Here is a 15,274-nt window from a genome sequence, read left to right as displayed (position 1 = left end):
ACACAACCAGTAGATAGGGAGCTGTTGAAAACAGAGATCAAATGGGGCCCAACAGAATCTATTACTTTTAGTAAAAATTTTGTAGGTATTATATCAAGTGGGCCGGAGGGCACTCTCATTTGTGATATTGTTTTTAAAAGCTCAGACAAGTCGATGGGATAAAACTGGTTAAAACTCTGTTGTTCCTGGTGAGGAACCTCTGAGTAAGAGGCCACGGGGGTAATAGAGGCTCTGATTGACACCACCTTATTGGTAAAATAAGATAAAAACAGTTACCAGTCATCATTACTTCCAGCTGAGGCACAAGGAGGGGTTGGGTTTACCAGCTGATCCACAGTCTTAAACAGAAACCTGGGATTGTGTTTATGTGTAGTAATGAGTTCAGAAAAATTGTGTGTTCTCGCATCCTTAACCATGTTATTGTAGTTAATTAATAAATCCTTCAGACTGAGGTAATGGACTTGGAGACTGGATTTTTTCCATCTGCGCTCTGCTTTCCTGCATTCCCTTTTTAGGCTGCGAATGCTGTCATTTATCCAGGGTTGCTTACTAGCTTTAGACGTAGGCCTAACCTTTAGAAGAGCAGTAATATTTAGTGACAACAAGCAGATATGATTGAAGTGATCGACCAGATTGTTGGTGTTGGAATCAGACAGGTGTTGGCTTTGGCGGTGAAAGAATGCGCAAAACTTTGAAACACCTTGTTCATTAAAGATGCGAGAACACACAGAGCTTCGTGAGGCGGCATGAGTAACAGGTGAATCACAGCTAAAAACAATACATGTGGTCAGATATGGTCATATCCACTAATTCCACAGAGGAAATGCAGTCCAGTGTATGACCACGGTTATGGGTTTGCCCTTTGACATGTTGTTTGAAGTTAAAAGAAGTGGCCATATTTAAAAAGTCAGTTGCATTAACATTGGTGGGGTCATCAACATGAATATTAAAATCGCAACAAAGAACAATTCTGTCATAATTTAAAACCAGAGTAGATAGAAATTCAGGAAGTTCTGATAAAAATCCTACATAAATCCTCCTTTTGGGGTGATAGCAGCACCAGGTCATCAGCATATAACAGAGACTTGACTACTCCATTTTGGAGCTGGAGTCCTGGTGCTGTACATTGGTCCAACTGTACTGCTAACTGGTTTATGGAGATGTTAAGTGGGACTCAAATTACAGCCTTGGCGAACGCCTCTCCACTGGGTAAAAAATTGGTGTGTTTGTCACTGATTTTAATGCTGCACTTGCTGCTATAGGCCTAGACTACCAGGGGACTTCCCATGATGCACTGAGCTCCTCTCTCCTCTACTTTCTCTCCCTCTGTATGCAACCTCATCCCATTATTGCATGTTACTAACACAACTTCTCCCCTTTCTGGTAGTCTTGTGCTTTTTCGTCCCTCTCCTCTCTCCTCCTATCACTTCCTGCAGGTGTTTCTGGCTCTGGAGCTGTGGAGTCTGGATCTGTGGTTGCGGGTCACCTGCTGCCCCCGTGTTCCTGCTCGACACCCTCTGCTGCAACTATTGTTACTAGTCCTATTGTTATTATTATTATTATTGTTATTATAATCATTAACATTACGACTGTTATCATTAACACTACTATAAATATCGGTACCATTTAGTCATTTAGTCTATAGCAACATCACCCTTACTGTCTGTACCTCTGTGTGTATATTTTTTAGGCTGCCTCCCTCCCCTCTCTCTCTCCTTCCATCCCCCTCCCTCTTTCTCTCTGTTCCTCTCTCTCTCTCTCACTCTCTCCTTCACCCCCAACCGGTGGAGGCAGATGGCTGCCCACCCTGAGCCATGGTTCTGCTCGAGGTTTCTGCCTCTTAAAAGGAAGTTGCCTCTGTTGCCTAGTGCTTGCTCTTGGTGGGAACTGTTGGACTTCTGTAAATAACATCACAGAGTACAGTCTAGACCTGCTCTTTTATGAAAAGCGCTCAGAGATAACTGTTGTTGTGATTTAGAGCTATATAAATAAAACTGAATTGAATTGAACTTGTTTTCCGTGTTCATGGATTTGATCGATCGTATACCTTTCCTCCTATACCACTTTGGAGGATTCTACAATAGAGTCCATTTGGCCAAATAGAATCAAATGCCTTTTTAAAGTCAACAAAACAGGCAACTATTTTTCCATTTTTTGTTTGATGTACACGTTTGGGTGAAAAATGTGGTAGGCAGTGCGATGCTTTGGAAGGAAGCTGATTTGGTTTTTACTCAAGATGCTGGGTTCATTTAGGAAGTTTAATATTCTGATGTTAAAATGCAACAGAATAACCTCCCCAGCTTACTGCTCACACAGATCCTTCTGTATAAGTGCCAGGAAAAAAGCCAGATATTAAAACAGTGTTAAATAATTTGTGCTCAACCATCTGCAGTTCAGGAGTGCTGTTTTTAATAATTTCATTTGAAATGTTGTCAGCACCACATGCCGTTCATGTTTTTAGAGATTTTATTTTCAAGATTAATTCTTCACTTGAGATTGGAAAATCGAGTGAGTTTTGGTTTTCTTTAATAGTGGTTTCCAATATGGTGGGTTTTTCTCTGATCAGCTTGTGATTTTAATTTGTTTGGATGGGGGCTGCATGTGGTTTGCTTGTGCTTAATATGTTCCACATGTACCAGAATTGATTTTCGTCAGTGGAGTTTCCAAAATCTTTGTTTTGTAAGTGTAGTTTTGTTTTTTACTTCTGAAAGTGTTTTTGTATTGTTTGAGGGTTTCACAATATCTCATATGCAAACCTGGGTCCTCAGGTTGACCATGTTTCAGATTGGACATCGTTCTGAGTTCCTTTCGATGGTTTTGCACTCAAGGTCAAACCATTTCTCATTTTGTTTCTGTTTCTTTGGTTTTCTATTATTATTATTATCATTTTTAGGTCAGCCTCAAAAGCTGCATAAAGGATGAGGTTCACATCTCTCACAGCCTTATCCACACCTTCTTTATTGGTGTTGTCTTGGTTTTGGATAAAGGTTGTTATTTTATTGACCAGTTTTGTTGAATTTAGAGCTTTCAAAATTTGTCCCATCTGTACACCTCACTGAGTTTGTACAGCTTAGAGGGCTCTGTTGGTTTGTTCTTCTAGGGTTTTCAGGAATTTTCAGAAAACACATTTATTTGGTTGTGGTCTGAGAGTGGGGTTTGCTGCCTGACAGTGACTGCTTAGAAAGCGAAGGAGTCAGTCTCCACTGTGAGATGTACAAGGGGGTCTGGCCAAACATGTGATTATTACCTTGTGGGTCTACAATATCGTGTTCAGTACCGGTTCTTTCATTTAGGTCTCCATGTAGTAACACATTTCCCTGGGCTTGATTTCTGTGAGGAGAATGCTAAATATTTCCTCATAATAGTATGGAGATTCTACAGGTGGAATATAAATTGCACAAAGATAAATGTCTTTTTCCATGCTGATACTTGAATTTAGTTTTAGCCAGATGTGTGACTTCCCTTGTTTGACTGTGGAGGCGTCCCCTTTGACCCACACCATGATTCCCCCGTTTCTACTCCGGCCAACAGTTTTCACTGTCAATGTAGGCACTAAAATTGGGTTGTATCCTGAGAGACAGTGAGAAATCTTGTACAAGTAATACCATGTTTCTCTCTCTCTCTCTCTCTCTCTCTCTTGCTGTACTTCTACCACCACCACCACCACCAACATCTACATTTACTGTGGCTGCCATAACTGTCACCACTCTTCTTACTATTATTACTGCAATTACAGCTACTACTATTACTAATACTTTTACAAATAATGTGACTACCAATACTACTAACGCTAATACTTGTGCATAGCATCTGACCATCCTCAGCAGTGTTGTGGTTGTGATGGCTCACCTCAGTGAAGCTGAAAAAGAGGCCGATCCCTCCTACAAAGCGGAGAGCCTCGCCAGCATTTTCCTGGATCTTCTCTGCACAGGGCAAACACGAGTGGTTGGGGAAACACGACTGCAGGAGAACAACAGACACAACAGAAAAATCATGCAAATGCTTCTGACAGCAGGGTTAGAGGCTTTTATGATTTAAAAATGAATTATTCTCCAAATGATGCAATCCCAACAACTGACAATCCATCGGTTTATTTTAACATACTTAAATGTAATGGGGGGCAGGAAACATTTTGTGATGCAAACTCACAGCTTCACAGGTGAGGTTGGGGTCCACCTGTTTGAAGCCACAGCAGTTGAGGCTTTTCTCCACATCCCTCTGAGTGCTCTGAGAGTTATTCCAACCCACTTCCAGCAGGTGGTCCTGCAGCACACAGACCAGAGCAACATGAAGCATTACTGAATCAGTTACTGCATTTTGAGGTGTTTATTTCACACTGTCTTACTGTAAGTGTTTAAATAACAATAACACTGTTTTCTTGCCAAAACGTTAGGGAAAAAGCAGAATCTGAGTTGTGTTGGTCATGCAGCCCTGTGCAAAGTGTTCAATTGCTATTTTCAACCGTTGACTTTCAACTATAAAACCTAAATGTACCTTCCAATAGCAGAGGGGGTCAGTATCAAGTTTATGTCTATTTGTCATTCCATCTGTACAAAATAGATTGAGAGGACAAAACATTTGCAAAGTGTATGGATGCATTCAAACCTGAGCCCAATCAAAGCTGTAACAGTCCTTACTGAGCAACACATTTTTGGTCTTACTTTTAGAACTTTTTTAACTGAAATGACTCCTATCTGTGCTGATACCTATAGGGCTCATATTTCTGAGGAAGCACTTGCACATCATTTCACATTACTGGTCCATGGTTTGCGATTCTAGCTCATTCCAGCTCACGGCAGTTTGAGCTGTGGCATAAGACAAATAATAACAATAATTTTAATAATGAACCTGCACAAACCCAACAGGATTCTACCCCTTAGGGATTTAAACCCAAATAAATCAAACTTTTGATTGCTCTTGCAGCAGCTGCACACGACTTGAGGGTCTTTTATTTGTTCTCCTGTATATATTAGAAAGAGTACGGTTGTATTTGAAAGGTGAATTGTTCAGTGGAAGAAAAGATTCCATTTTCTTAATGGTATGGTGCTGCACATCCCACAGAGGGTTTGAAACATCGTCACGGTGGATCGTATACCGCGGTGACTCCTATGTTCACGTAGGAACTTAACTTTCAGTGAGATGAGTGAGGCCTTTCTGCTGTTTCTGCTAATCCCAGATGTGACTGCAGAGCGCTCTCTCAGCTCTGAGAATGAACGAGCAGAGAAGTTTAACCTAGAGCAGACTGAGGAGGACTTCGCAATGACAAACTCACTGTGATGGTGGTAACTCTCTCCAGAAGACAACATCAATGTTGCTAGGCAACGTATGCAGCTCTCTTTTTGCGTGCATACGTGTTTGTGGAGTCATTCTTGTTTATACATTTCTGTGTTGGTTGCTTTGGTGATGCTGCTGTCAAAGTGGCAGGCTATTTGTTTCTGTAGACTCATAATGCTTGTTGCACCTGCAGAGTTTAAACCTCTTTTTACTTATTGTTGGTCATTTCTGAGTTGTGTCCTCTTCTCTGGTGAATTCCAGAGATGCTACACTGAGGAAGGCTGCTGTATAATTGATAATCAGTTGTATCCACAGGCTGCAAAGTGCCGTCTATAGAAAAATTTAATATTGTTTACTCAGAGCACATTTTACAGTACATTTTTACCCAAGTAATTTAATTTTATCTTTAACTGAATTAAATCTTAAATGTAACGCTACTTTTACTAAAGTAAAGTATTCTAGTATACTTTACAACCCTATACAGTAGGTTTGATGTCATTATTTGCTTATCATCAGTGGCATCAGAAAGGTGTTTTGTCCTGGTTGCAAAAGCATCAGAGTTTAAACAGTGCTCACTAATCACTTCCACTTCATTACTGATACCACAAACACAAACACAAGCCACTTCCTGAGAAGGGAAGATGAGCTGTGCTGAATTAGTGGTGATGGCTGATGTTCCCTGAGGATGCTGAGGTTTTTGTTGAACTATTCACATTCATTTCTTCATTCAAATGGTGACTCATCACTGTTCCTCTGAGACAGGAATCAAAAGGAGAGGGAAAATGTTCCCTTGGCTGCTCGTACTGCATTAAATATCTTAAATAAATAAAATATCTAACTATAGTCTGGGATGTTTAATATTTACAGGATTTGGTGGCTGAGGACCACCTAAACTGAATTATTGGGCAAATACGATGTGGTCACATGACACTCTCTGAATTCTTTGAAGTTGAGGTGGGTTGTTTAAATGCTCCAATAAACAACAATAAACTTCTACAAAGAACACACTGGTTATTTAAATTAAGGCAAATAAATGACACATTTTAGACTTTAGAATGGAATGAAGCTGCTCAAGTTCACCCTGATTTATTTTTCTGTGGGACGCAAGTAAATTGCCTCCTCAAAGCACTGTGGGATAGCAGGTGATGATGGACTGACACAAAACAGGGAGTAGACAAAAGGTTGAAAATGAACAATTCTGTATAAAAAGAGGGCGTAATTCTTCTATAAGCTTTGTAGTTATTTACAAAACAGCTGATAAATAAAAATAGATGTGTCATTAAGTTTATTCTCCAACTGTGGAGAAATATAATAAATGATTTTTCTTTCATTTTCTGGGGTTTCTTTTGTATGCCCCACACTTCCAAAATTTCAGATACATACGAAAATGTTTTACTATGCTCAAAGTCCCGTAAACCATTGCAAAAACTTGTGAGTCTCTCATTTACACAATGTTCGTTAACAGGCAAGCTTGTTCTTAGCTTGCAAGAGTTGCTACGTCTCCAGTGACAACAAGATTCCCTGCAAATGTGTGTTAATAATAAACATAACGCAAGAGGTGGCACGGCTGCAAATGAAGTCAAAGAATGGTGACAAATTTGCCCTAGGTGGCACAAATTGAGATGAAAAGGTTTAAAATGTCTCAACCTGAGTAAGAAATGAACACCTATCCTGAGGCACGACTCTGAGACCACTCAGAGGCTGAGGCCGAGCTGTCAGCACACACAAACATACACGGTTGGTGTGAAGGTATGTCACGCCGTGTTGCATGTTGGGATTGGGGCATCACCTTGTGAGGTACGCGCTCTATGAGACTGGTTGCTATGGTGATTACCTAATTACCTTTTCTCATTTGTTTGGCCAAAAAGTTGCTTAGATCAGTAAAATCTGAAAGAAGGAAATGGTAAATGGCTTGTACCGCCTCTCTAGTCTTCTGAGCACTCAAAGTGCTTTACACTATAATAATAATAATAATAATAATAATAATAATAATAATAATAACAGCTTTATTTGTATAGCTCTTTCAATACAGGTAACAATGTGCTTTACAGCATTAAGGTAAAAGTCAAATAAAAATCTGTATGACACACAGTGATGTGCAATGCAGGATATATGTGAAATTTTAAACCAGTCAAGATAAAGGAGAAGTTAATTACCCGTCACACAGTGGTTTATAATCAATAAATACGACATAAACAAGTCGTTGTACAAATAATGGAGAAATAATTTACGCATCACACAATGAAAGTGTTTTTGTAGAAGTAAGATGAAACCAGGAACAGATTCTGAGCCTGATCCTCTCTGGTAGACAGTCCCAGAGTGTGGGGGCCCTGACAGCAAAGGTCCTTTCTCCTTTGGTTTTTAGCCCAGACCGAATCGCTAGCAAGGCCCTACCAGCGGGAATACACGTCACGTTCACACACTGACGGCAGAGGTGCCAACTGCTTATCAGAAACAAATAGTACTTCATACACACTCACACACTTATGGCACAGTCTTCAGGAGCAATTTGGGGTTCAGCATATTGCCCAAGGACAAACTAATAACCATGTAGATCCATATGACTTGGCAGACCAAGACAGGATTACAGACCCAGATGCACTACTGCCATTCACATACCTGGGCACTGTCATTACGTCGTTTTGGGACGAACTTTGTGTGAATTCAAAAGTTATAAATCACGAGAAGCTGATGAACAGTTTGCAGTGGCTGGGTGCGACACCTGCTCATTCACAAGCCCAAGCACAGTCCTACTGGCAAAGGTAAGATGGTACTCCTCTTTTTGGCCCAATTATTAAACCAAAGAAAAACATCCAGCTATGTCATTTTATTTAGTCACAGGCAGCTGCCACACCACCAGACTGCAGAGCAGCTTTTTCCCCAAACTATCAGACTCTTGTACTCTAATTCATCCTCAGCCCTGCTATTATTATTATTATATATTATATATATTATTATAGTTTATTTCTGTTTACCATTTTTATAATTTCTTCTATATTGTGTATGTAATGTATATTGTCTGCTATGTAGCAGAAGGGAGTTCCAAACTCAGATTCACTTAACAATCTGCTAAACTGTGACAAAATCAATCTAGCTACCTAACTAATGTTTGCAGCTGAAAGTATAAAATAATGTGAGGTGAACATTCACTTCAGTCTAAACCCACCTTTACCGCTGCATTACAGTATGGTCTGTTAAAGCTACTGCAGATATAGACATTTATATTTCTTTTTCCTGGTACAAAACAGATCTAGTTCTAGTTTGCCATTTATCATTACACATACATAAACACACATTATCAAACAAGATAATAGACCCAGGATGACTGCCAGTCCTTGTTTTTAACAGTGGTAAAGGTAAAGGATGGATTATGCAACTGAAAGCTGCTTTAATGGACAAAGTGAAGCTTGTCCTCTTACCTGTTGCTCTCTGTTGATGGCCAAACAGGCGCTGGAAACAGAGAACTGCACAACAAACACCATGAACAGGACGATCATGTACTGAGCTTCACTGTCAAAGAACAACAAATACACACATCGTACAGAGTAATCCTGCTTGAAGCCAGTGTTACTAAACCACTGCGTATAAAGTTGACACTGTGCATTAGCAGAATCAAAGAGCTGTATGCACTGTCTCTGCAACTGCAGTATGAAATACGATCCTGCTCTGGATCGTATTGCACATGCATACATGAATGAAAAACAGACTTTCAAAAACATGAAGGTGAAGAGAGCAGTGGAGCTGTGGGTCACAAACACGACGTGCAAATTCATTCCCAAGCCCGTCCCTATCACAAACAAACTAATCAGGCACATAATGCATAAGCAGTGTAAAGTGTTCCTCTAAATATTCTACACTGAAAATCCTTTTCAGAATATTAGTGTTTCTAACATTCTCCAAATTCATATTTCACAACATCAAGCAGCAGCCACTATCAGAACATAAAAACTGTAACATAATGTTTTATTCCTCACATAATTCTGGGTTCAATAGTTAAAAATTGATTTTATTTCTATTGCACCAAATTATGAAGAAGTTATCTTATTGCACTTTTCACATAGTGTAAGTCTACATCGTACTCGTGGCAATATTGGTTGGATTAAGTTATCTTGGATTACAGTGCATTTAGGGTTAGGGTACAGGCAGCTCAAGCAGAGAATTGAAACCATGATCAATACTCATGAATAATAATTGCGTGTGTGTAATAAGTACAGAGTTGTAATCAGGATGTAGTTAGCCTAGCTTAGCTTTTTATCATTAGTCCTAGTGTTCCTGTGTGGATATTGTGTTGTGGGCTTATCCCTCTCCATCTCCCTCTGAGTTTTTCTTTGACTGTGTCGCCTAGTAACTGTTGCGTCTCTGTAAATAATATTACAAAGAGTACAGTCTAGACCTGCTCTATATGAAAAGTGCAATGAGATGACTTTTGCTATGAATTAGCGCTATATAAATAAATCCACGAAAGTGTTCCTTTAAGGGTTTTGTTGACCATAACTCCAGACGCATTTAAAGTCAACTTTGACAAACTGAACACTTGTGTTAAATTGTCAACAATCAAATCAAGCTAACTTATTTATCCAGAGAACAAAGTCCTGCCACACTCCAATCACTGATTTCACAGCAGGTGTTTTGTCATTTACAGCGGAAGTAAAACACCTGCTGGGACATTTAGTTTGTGACCAAAAAGGAAACTGCTTGTAAGCGTTAACCCATAGAAATCAAAACAGCAGAGTGATTACATGATAAATTCCTTTTTAAAATACTGATCCAGGTCAACCACATCACATTTTCCGGCTGGTAATCATGTCAAAATGAGTTGTTAAACGCATAACAGCCATAGAATGTCTAGTGGGAAGGATACGAAGAAGAGCAGGACCTGGTGATGCTTCATGGCCCCCATGAGGCCGGCCAGGGCCACAAAGAAGAGAAAGACGCCCACACCGATGATGCCTCCCACTACCTGGAAACTGGAGACCAGACCGAACCACTTCCCCCACGCTGCGATGCCGATCATCAGCAGGCTCACCATCTGCAGAACAGACACACAGACTGAGTCTCTGTGCTACAAGTTTGATTCCATTTTTTTGATCCTGTATTAGATAGTGACAGAGGCAGGAGAGAGAGAGCTAAGGACTCAGCCTTACATATTGTGGGATGTATGTAATCCTTGCAATCATTTTAAGATGTAAATATCAAATAAAAATATTAGCTGCAGGCAGCCTCAATTTAAAAAGAGAGGATAAAACCCTATCAGTAAGACTAACAGCTGGATCAGCTTATTCTCCTATGTGAACTCTGTCCTGGTTCCAAATGGAGCTTTATTACGATGTATTATAACACTGTGTGTGGCAGTGACACACAGCCAGCTGTTAAGTGCAAAACATAGTATTTACATTCTGGACAACAGATCTGTGTCCTTCAAAATCCCTCCAACCTATCCAATGTGCCAACATTAAATATCATTTATAGTGGAAGTAGCAGCCAGATCCTTTTCTAAATAAAACTAACAACACTACAATGTAAAAACGCTGCATTTAAGATTAAAGTGCAGAAGCAAAATATGCTTGAATATAAAGGGAAAAGTGCTCATTGATCATGTGGTTGTGAACCTGAAGGGCCCCTCCTCGCTTCAGAGCACTTCACTGGCTGAATTTTGAAAGCTGGAGGCCAAACATTGTACGAGAGCCTGCAACATCGATGTGGGGACTGGGGGACTTAACTGTACTGTAATGTTGTTCTTTGGCAACTGAATAATTATATTACAATTATCATTTTCAAAGACAGCTCGGCTCCTGGTTGATTTGCTGTTTGGTAGGTTTTGTAGAATTTACATGCAAAAATAGTCACCATGATGCATAAAATGAAGCAGCCTATCTAATAAATATTCCAGGGAGAGGACCCCAAAACCCCCCAAAATAATACTGGGCCCTGCTGTGTAAAGTATGGCTACTATTAAGAAAAACCTAGATCTGCCCTGATTGAAGCAGGCCAAGATATCAAAATAGTCTGTTGAAACAATATTAATTTGTAGTAATGATGATGACATCATTCTGACATCATCAGTTAATTTCTCAGATTGGACAAATCTCCTCCAGAGAACAGCTGTGTAGGGCCACTATGCAATAAAACCGTGTTGGAACCCGTAGGGGTCACACACACACACACACACACACACACACACACACACACACACACACACACACACACAGCTATCGTCCAGGTTGAGAAACGGGCGGTGATAAGCGCTATCAGAGCTGCAGTCAAAGCTCACACAGGACGGACTCTGTACTGCCAGGACATGCAGCGGAGGGAAATAACAGTTAGACCTTTAAAAGCGGTTTCCTCCTGCTGTTTAAAATGTGTTATCTGATGGACAGAGTGAGCATCTGATCCTGCTAGGCTACACAGTGAATAATTGATTAGGTGGTGTCTGACCTCATCAGCGTGCTGTTCACCGCAGGACGTTTCTTACACTGAAGTTAACGTTACACGATCACATGATGGACAAACCCTGCGTCTACTGATAAAACCGGCAGCATAATAATCCATATGGTACATTCTGCTGTGGATACTCACAACATAGAGGATGTTGAGCGCGCACAGGGAGTGTTTGGAGCAGGTGAATCCAGCGCAGCCCATCTTGATCAATAAATAAACACAATAAACCCGTAATAGAAGTGTTTAAATATTTCGGCTCCAGAAAGAAAATCCAGACAAACAAAACCCCGCTGAGGCAATAATTCCGCTTCCCAGCTGGAATAGGCTCAGCTGCGGTTCTAACCTGGACAGGACGGAGCTGGATGCGTCAGCGCCAAACAATAAAACAGGAGGATAGAGGAAGTTACAGACCAACCCTTCAAAATAAAAGCATGCATTGCAATTTTTTAATCATTTCCCAATATTTTCTGGAAATAACTATTTAAGGTGGTTAACACAACTAAATAAAATATGTCCAGTGGAACATACCGATGTATGTTGTTAAGAAAGGAATGGTTTCTCATTCGCATCAAGTGCATTGCTGGTCCCAAGCCTGGATAAATGGGGAGTGTTGCGTCAGGAGGGGCATCTGGCATAATCAAGTAAGAACATAATCTCCATGCTGGGTTGGGTGGGCTGGTTGGCCAATGGGCTCTGCTGTGGAGAGCAGCCTATGTTTCATTCCATGCTGCGGATACTCGATGAGATGGTGATATTCTGTTATTATTAAGTTCAGTTGATGGTAATGTCCTTTTTAAATGGGCTGTACAGAAATAGTTATCATGCTGGTTGCATGCTATTCCTTTCAAAGGTCACACCACCTTTAGTATAAAACCATGCAAATCTCAGTGACTGTCAACTGAAACAATAATAATTCTATATAGCTGGTTTGTTCATCTTTCACAGATTCTGAGCCAGTCTGCGCTGTGAGCAGTTTAAATCCACCTAACAGTGAGGAGTGTCCCTATTTATTACAACACAGCCTTACATATTCTTATTATACAAGTGTATCAGCCGTTATCAGTTTTAGTTTCATTGATGTAAATGCTTCTGGCATGAATAATATTGAATGCTTGCAGTTTGATAAATTCATGTCACCTGGAACGCTTTGCTTTTATTTTGACAGCATAACTTTGAATTCCGGTATTAGTGTGGTCACCTATTTTAACTTGACTCGGTGAGGGCCGGGCTCCGGAGCATCCAGGCCGCTGATTGGCCACAGAGACCTGTTATTTCCTCTGAAAATCTTCCAGAAAGAAATGTGGAGCAGCAGAGCCCCCCCTTCCTCCTCCCTTCCTCCTCCCTTCCTCCTCTCGGCGTGATGTGGAGCTTGGCACCTTTAGAAACAGCACGGGGCGGATTATTTTTGGTGATACGCGTGATTCCTCCTGTCTCACCTTACTCTCACAGGTCATGTATGATTCATCGGCAACGGTGTTGGCGACACAACCGTTTCTGGGTCATATGTTCTCTCTCTCTCTCTCTCTCTCTCTCTCTCTCTCACACACACACACACACACAGGACAGGAATTTGAGCTTAATTCATTTTGTTTTCTTATTTTTACTATTTCTGTTTTTGGTTTTTCTATGACACTACCTACTACGTTTTTAAATGTGTTTGATGTACATGTTCATCTCCATGTTGGTGACTGAAATGCTGCCTGTCACATCCTCTCTGTGAATGGAGCTTTATTAAATTCATGGAGAAAAACAGGAGTGTACACATATAAAACCAGTTTATTCATAGAATGATAAGAGCATTGCCAAGTTCCATACACTGTGTGCTTTGTAAAACTGGTGTGTGTGTGTGTGTCTAAAACAAGTGTAAACCTACTGCAGAGGTCATGTTACTGTTCCTGGACAGTGTAATAGATGGAGTCTGAGCTGAGGTGGTTGGACGTCTGGAAGGCCATCTCCATGTGTGGGACTGACTCCTGACCCAGTGCTCAGACGGGTGCTCGGCTGCCTTAGGAGGAGAGTGGGTTTGTGGTTGGTGTGGTTGGACTGCCTCCACCTCAGCCCAGATGGACTTTAAACATGTTAGCTGCTGTACTGTCATTCAGGTCACAGGATGCAGACTACAGGAACTCCTGCTGCTCTACCTCTAGCCCTCCTCTCCCTCTGACTCCGATTCTGTGGGCAGGAAGAGAAGAAAGCATGAGAGGCCTGTCCTGTCTGCTGGTTACACTGACAATTACAACATATTTAGGTGCAACACTAACTCTGAAGGCTCTCCCAAAGCTCTCCTGGAGTACTCCTGGCCCTGCATGTTTCAGACCTGTCCCTGCTCCAACACATGATTCAAGGAGAGTATCTTGTTGTAAGTCAAAATTATGTCATTAATTTATAACAATAATACTGTATTCATTGTTTATAACTTTTTTATATTGGTATAAATGATGACATAACATTTACCATAATTATTTCTTTGTAAGTGTAATTACACTTAATAATAATCAGAAATGTGATCCTGTAAGTAATCATTAGGAGATACTATCATAATTGTGATTATAATTGGTTGGAAAAACTGAAACGTTTTATTATTTTTTTATTTTTGCCCTCATTCATCATGAGCTGAACTCAAAGATCTAAGACTTTATGTACACAAAATACCTATTTCTCTCAAATATTGTTCACAAATCTGTCAAAATCTGTGTTAGTGAGCACTTCTCCTTTGCTGAGATAATCCATCCACCTCACAGGTGTGGCATATCAAGATGCTGATCAGACAGCATGGGAATTGCACAGGTGTGCCTTAGGCTGGCCACAATAAAAGGCCACTTGAAAATATGCAGTTTCATCACACAGTACAATACCACAGATGTCGCAAGTTTTGAGGGAGCAGGCAATTGGCATGGTGACTGCATGCTGCGTTTCAGAGAATTTTGCAGTACATCCAACCAGTCTCACAACTGCAGACCACCTGTAACCACACCAGCCCAGGACCTCCACATCCATCATCTTCATCTCCAACATTGTCTGAGACCAGCCACCCGGACAGCTGCTGCAACAATTGGTTTGCATAACCAAAGAATTTCTGCACAAAGCGTCTCAGGGAAGCTCATCTGCATGCTCGTCGTCCTCATCGGGGTCTCGACCTGACTGCAACTTCTCACAGCCATTGAAGAGGAGTGGACCAACATTCCACAGGCCATATTCAACAACCAAATCAACTCTATGTGAAGAGCTGAAGACCACATTTGCCTCACTGCGTGAGGCAAATGGTGGTCACACCAGATACTGACTGGTTTCTGGACCCCGCCGAACCCCCCCGAACCCCCCCGAACCCCCCCAATACAGTGAAACTGCTCATTTTCAAGTGGCCTTTTATTGTGGCCAGCCTAAGGCACACCTGTGCAATACCCATGCTGTCTGATCAGCTTCTTGATATGCCACACCTGTGAGGTGGATGGATTATCTCGGCAAAGGAGAAGAGAAATGGACCTTTTGTGTACACAGAGAAGTCTTAGTACTTTGAGTTCAGCCCATGATGAATGGGGGAAAAACAAAAGGGTTGCATTTA

General features: G+C 40.9%; 3 protein-coding genes across 6 annotated transcripts in view; 1 reads left to right on the top strand and 2 right to left on the bottom strand.

The window, feature by feature from the left end:
• Positions 1-12,041, bottom strand: part of tspan13b (tetraspanin 13b) — a 13,787-nt gene extending 1,746 nt beyond the window's left edge. Inside the window, exons 1-6 of the mRNA XM_046058050.1 lie at positions 11,851-12,041; positions 10,136-10,303; positions 8,694-8,774; positions 4,150-4,263; positions 3,684-3,960; positions 3,459-3,570 (exon numbers count right to left, since the gene is read on the bottom strand). Coding sequence (XP_045914006.1) covers positions 3,459-3,570; positions 3,684-3,960; positions 4,150-4,263; positions 8,694-8,774; positions 10,136-10,303; positions 11,851-11,913 — 815 coding nt within the window. The 5' untranslated portion in view covers positions 11,914-12,041. The remainder of the gene's footprint in view (positions 1-3,458; positions 3,571-3,683; positions 3,961-4,149; positions 4,264-8,693; positions 8,775-10,135; positions 10,304-11,850) is intronic.
• Positions 1-15,274, top strand: part of LOC123976309 (ankyrin repeat and MYND domain-containing protein 2-like) — an 817,726-nt gene that overhangs the window by 747,033 nt on the left and 55,419 nt on the right. The window lies entirely within an intron of this gene.
• The window catches only part of bzw2 (basic leucine zipper and W2 domains 2), a 29,319-nt gene continuing 26,994 nt past the window's right edge, over positions 12,950-15,274 (bottom strand). For 2 of the 4 annotated variants that reach the window (XM_046058356.1, XM_046058357.1), the window contains exons 12-13: positions 13,974-14,035; positions 13,471-13,884 (exon numbers count right to left, since the gene is read on the bottom strand). In XM_046058356.1, the coding sequence (XP_045914312.1) occupies positions 13,816-13,884; positions 13,974-14,035 (131 nt within the window). In that variant the 3' untranslated portion in view covers positions 13,471-13,815. Of the gene's footprint in view, positions 13,089-13,470; positions 13,885-13,973; positions 14,036-15,274 lie in introns of those variants that run through there. The other 2 variants (XR_006826319.1, XM_046058358.1) reach the window with 2 other exon arrangements.

This window comes from Micropterus dolomieu, linkage group LG09, assembly GCF_021292245.1.
Source record: "Micropterus dolomieu isolate WLL.071019.BEF.003 ecotype Adirondacks linkage group LG09, ASM2129224v1, whole genome shotgun sequence".
Lineage (NCBI taxonomy): Eukaryota > Metazoa > Chordata > Actinopteri > Centrarchiformes > Centrarchidae > Micropterus > Micropterus dolomieu.
Note: the sequence above shows the minus strand (reverse complement) of the source record. Positions and strands in the feature narration are given on the sequence as shown.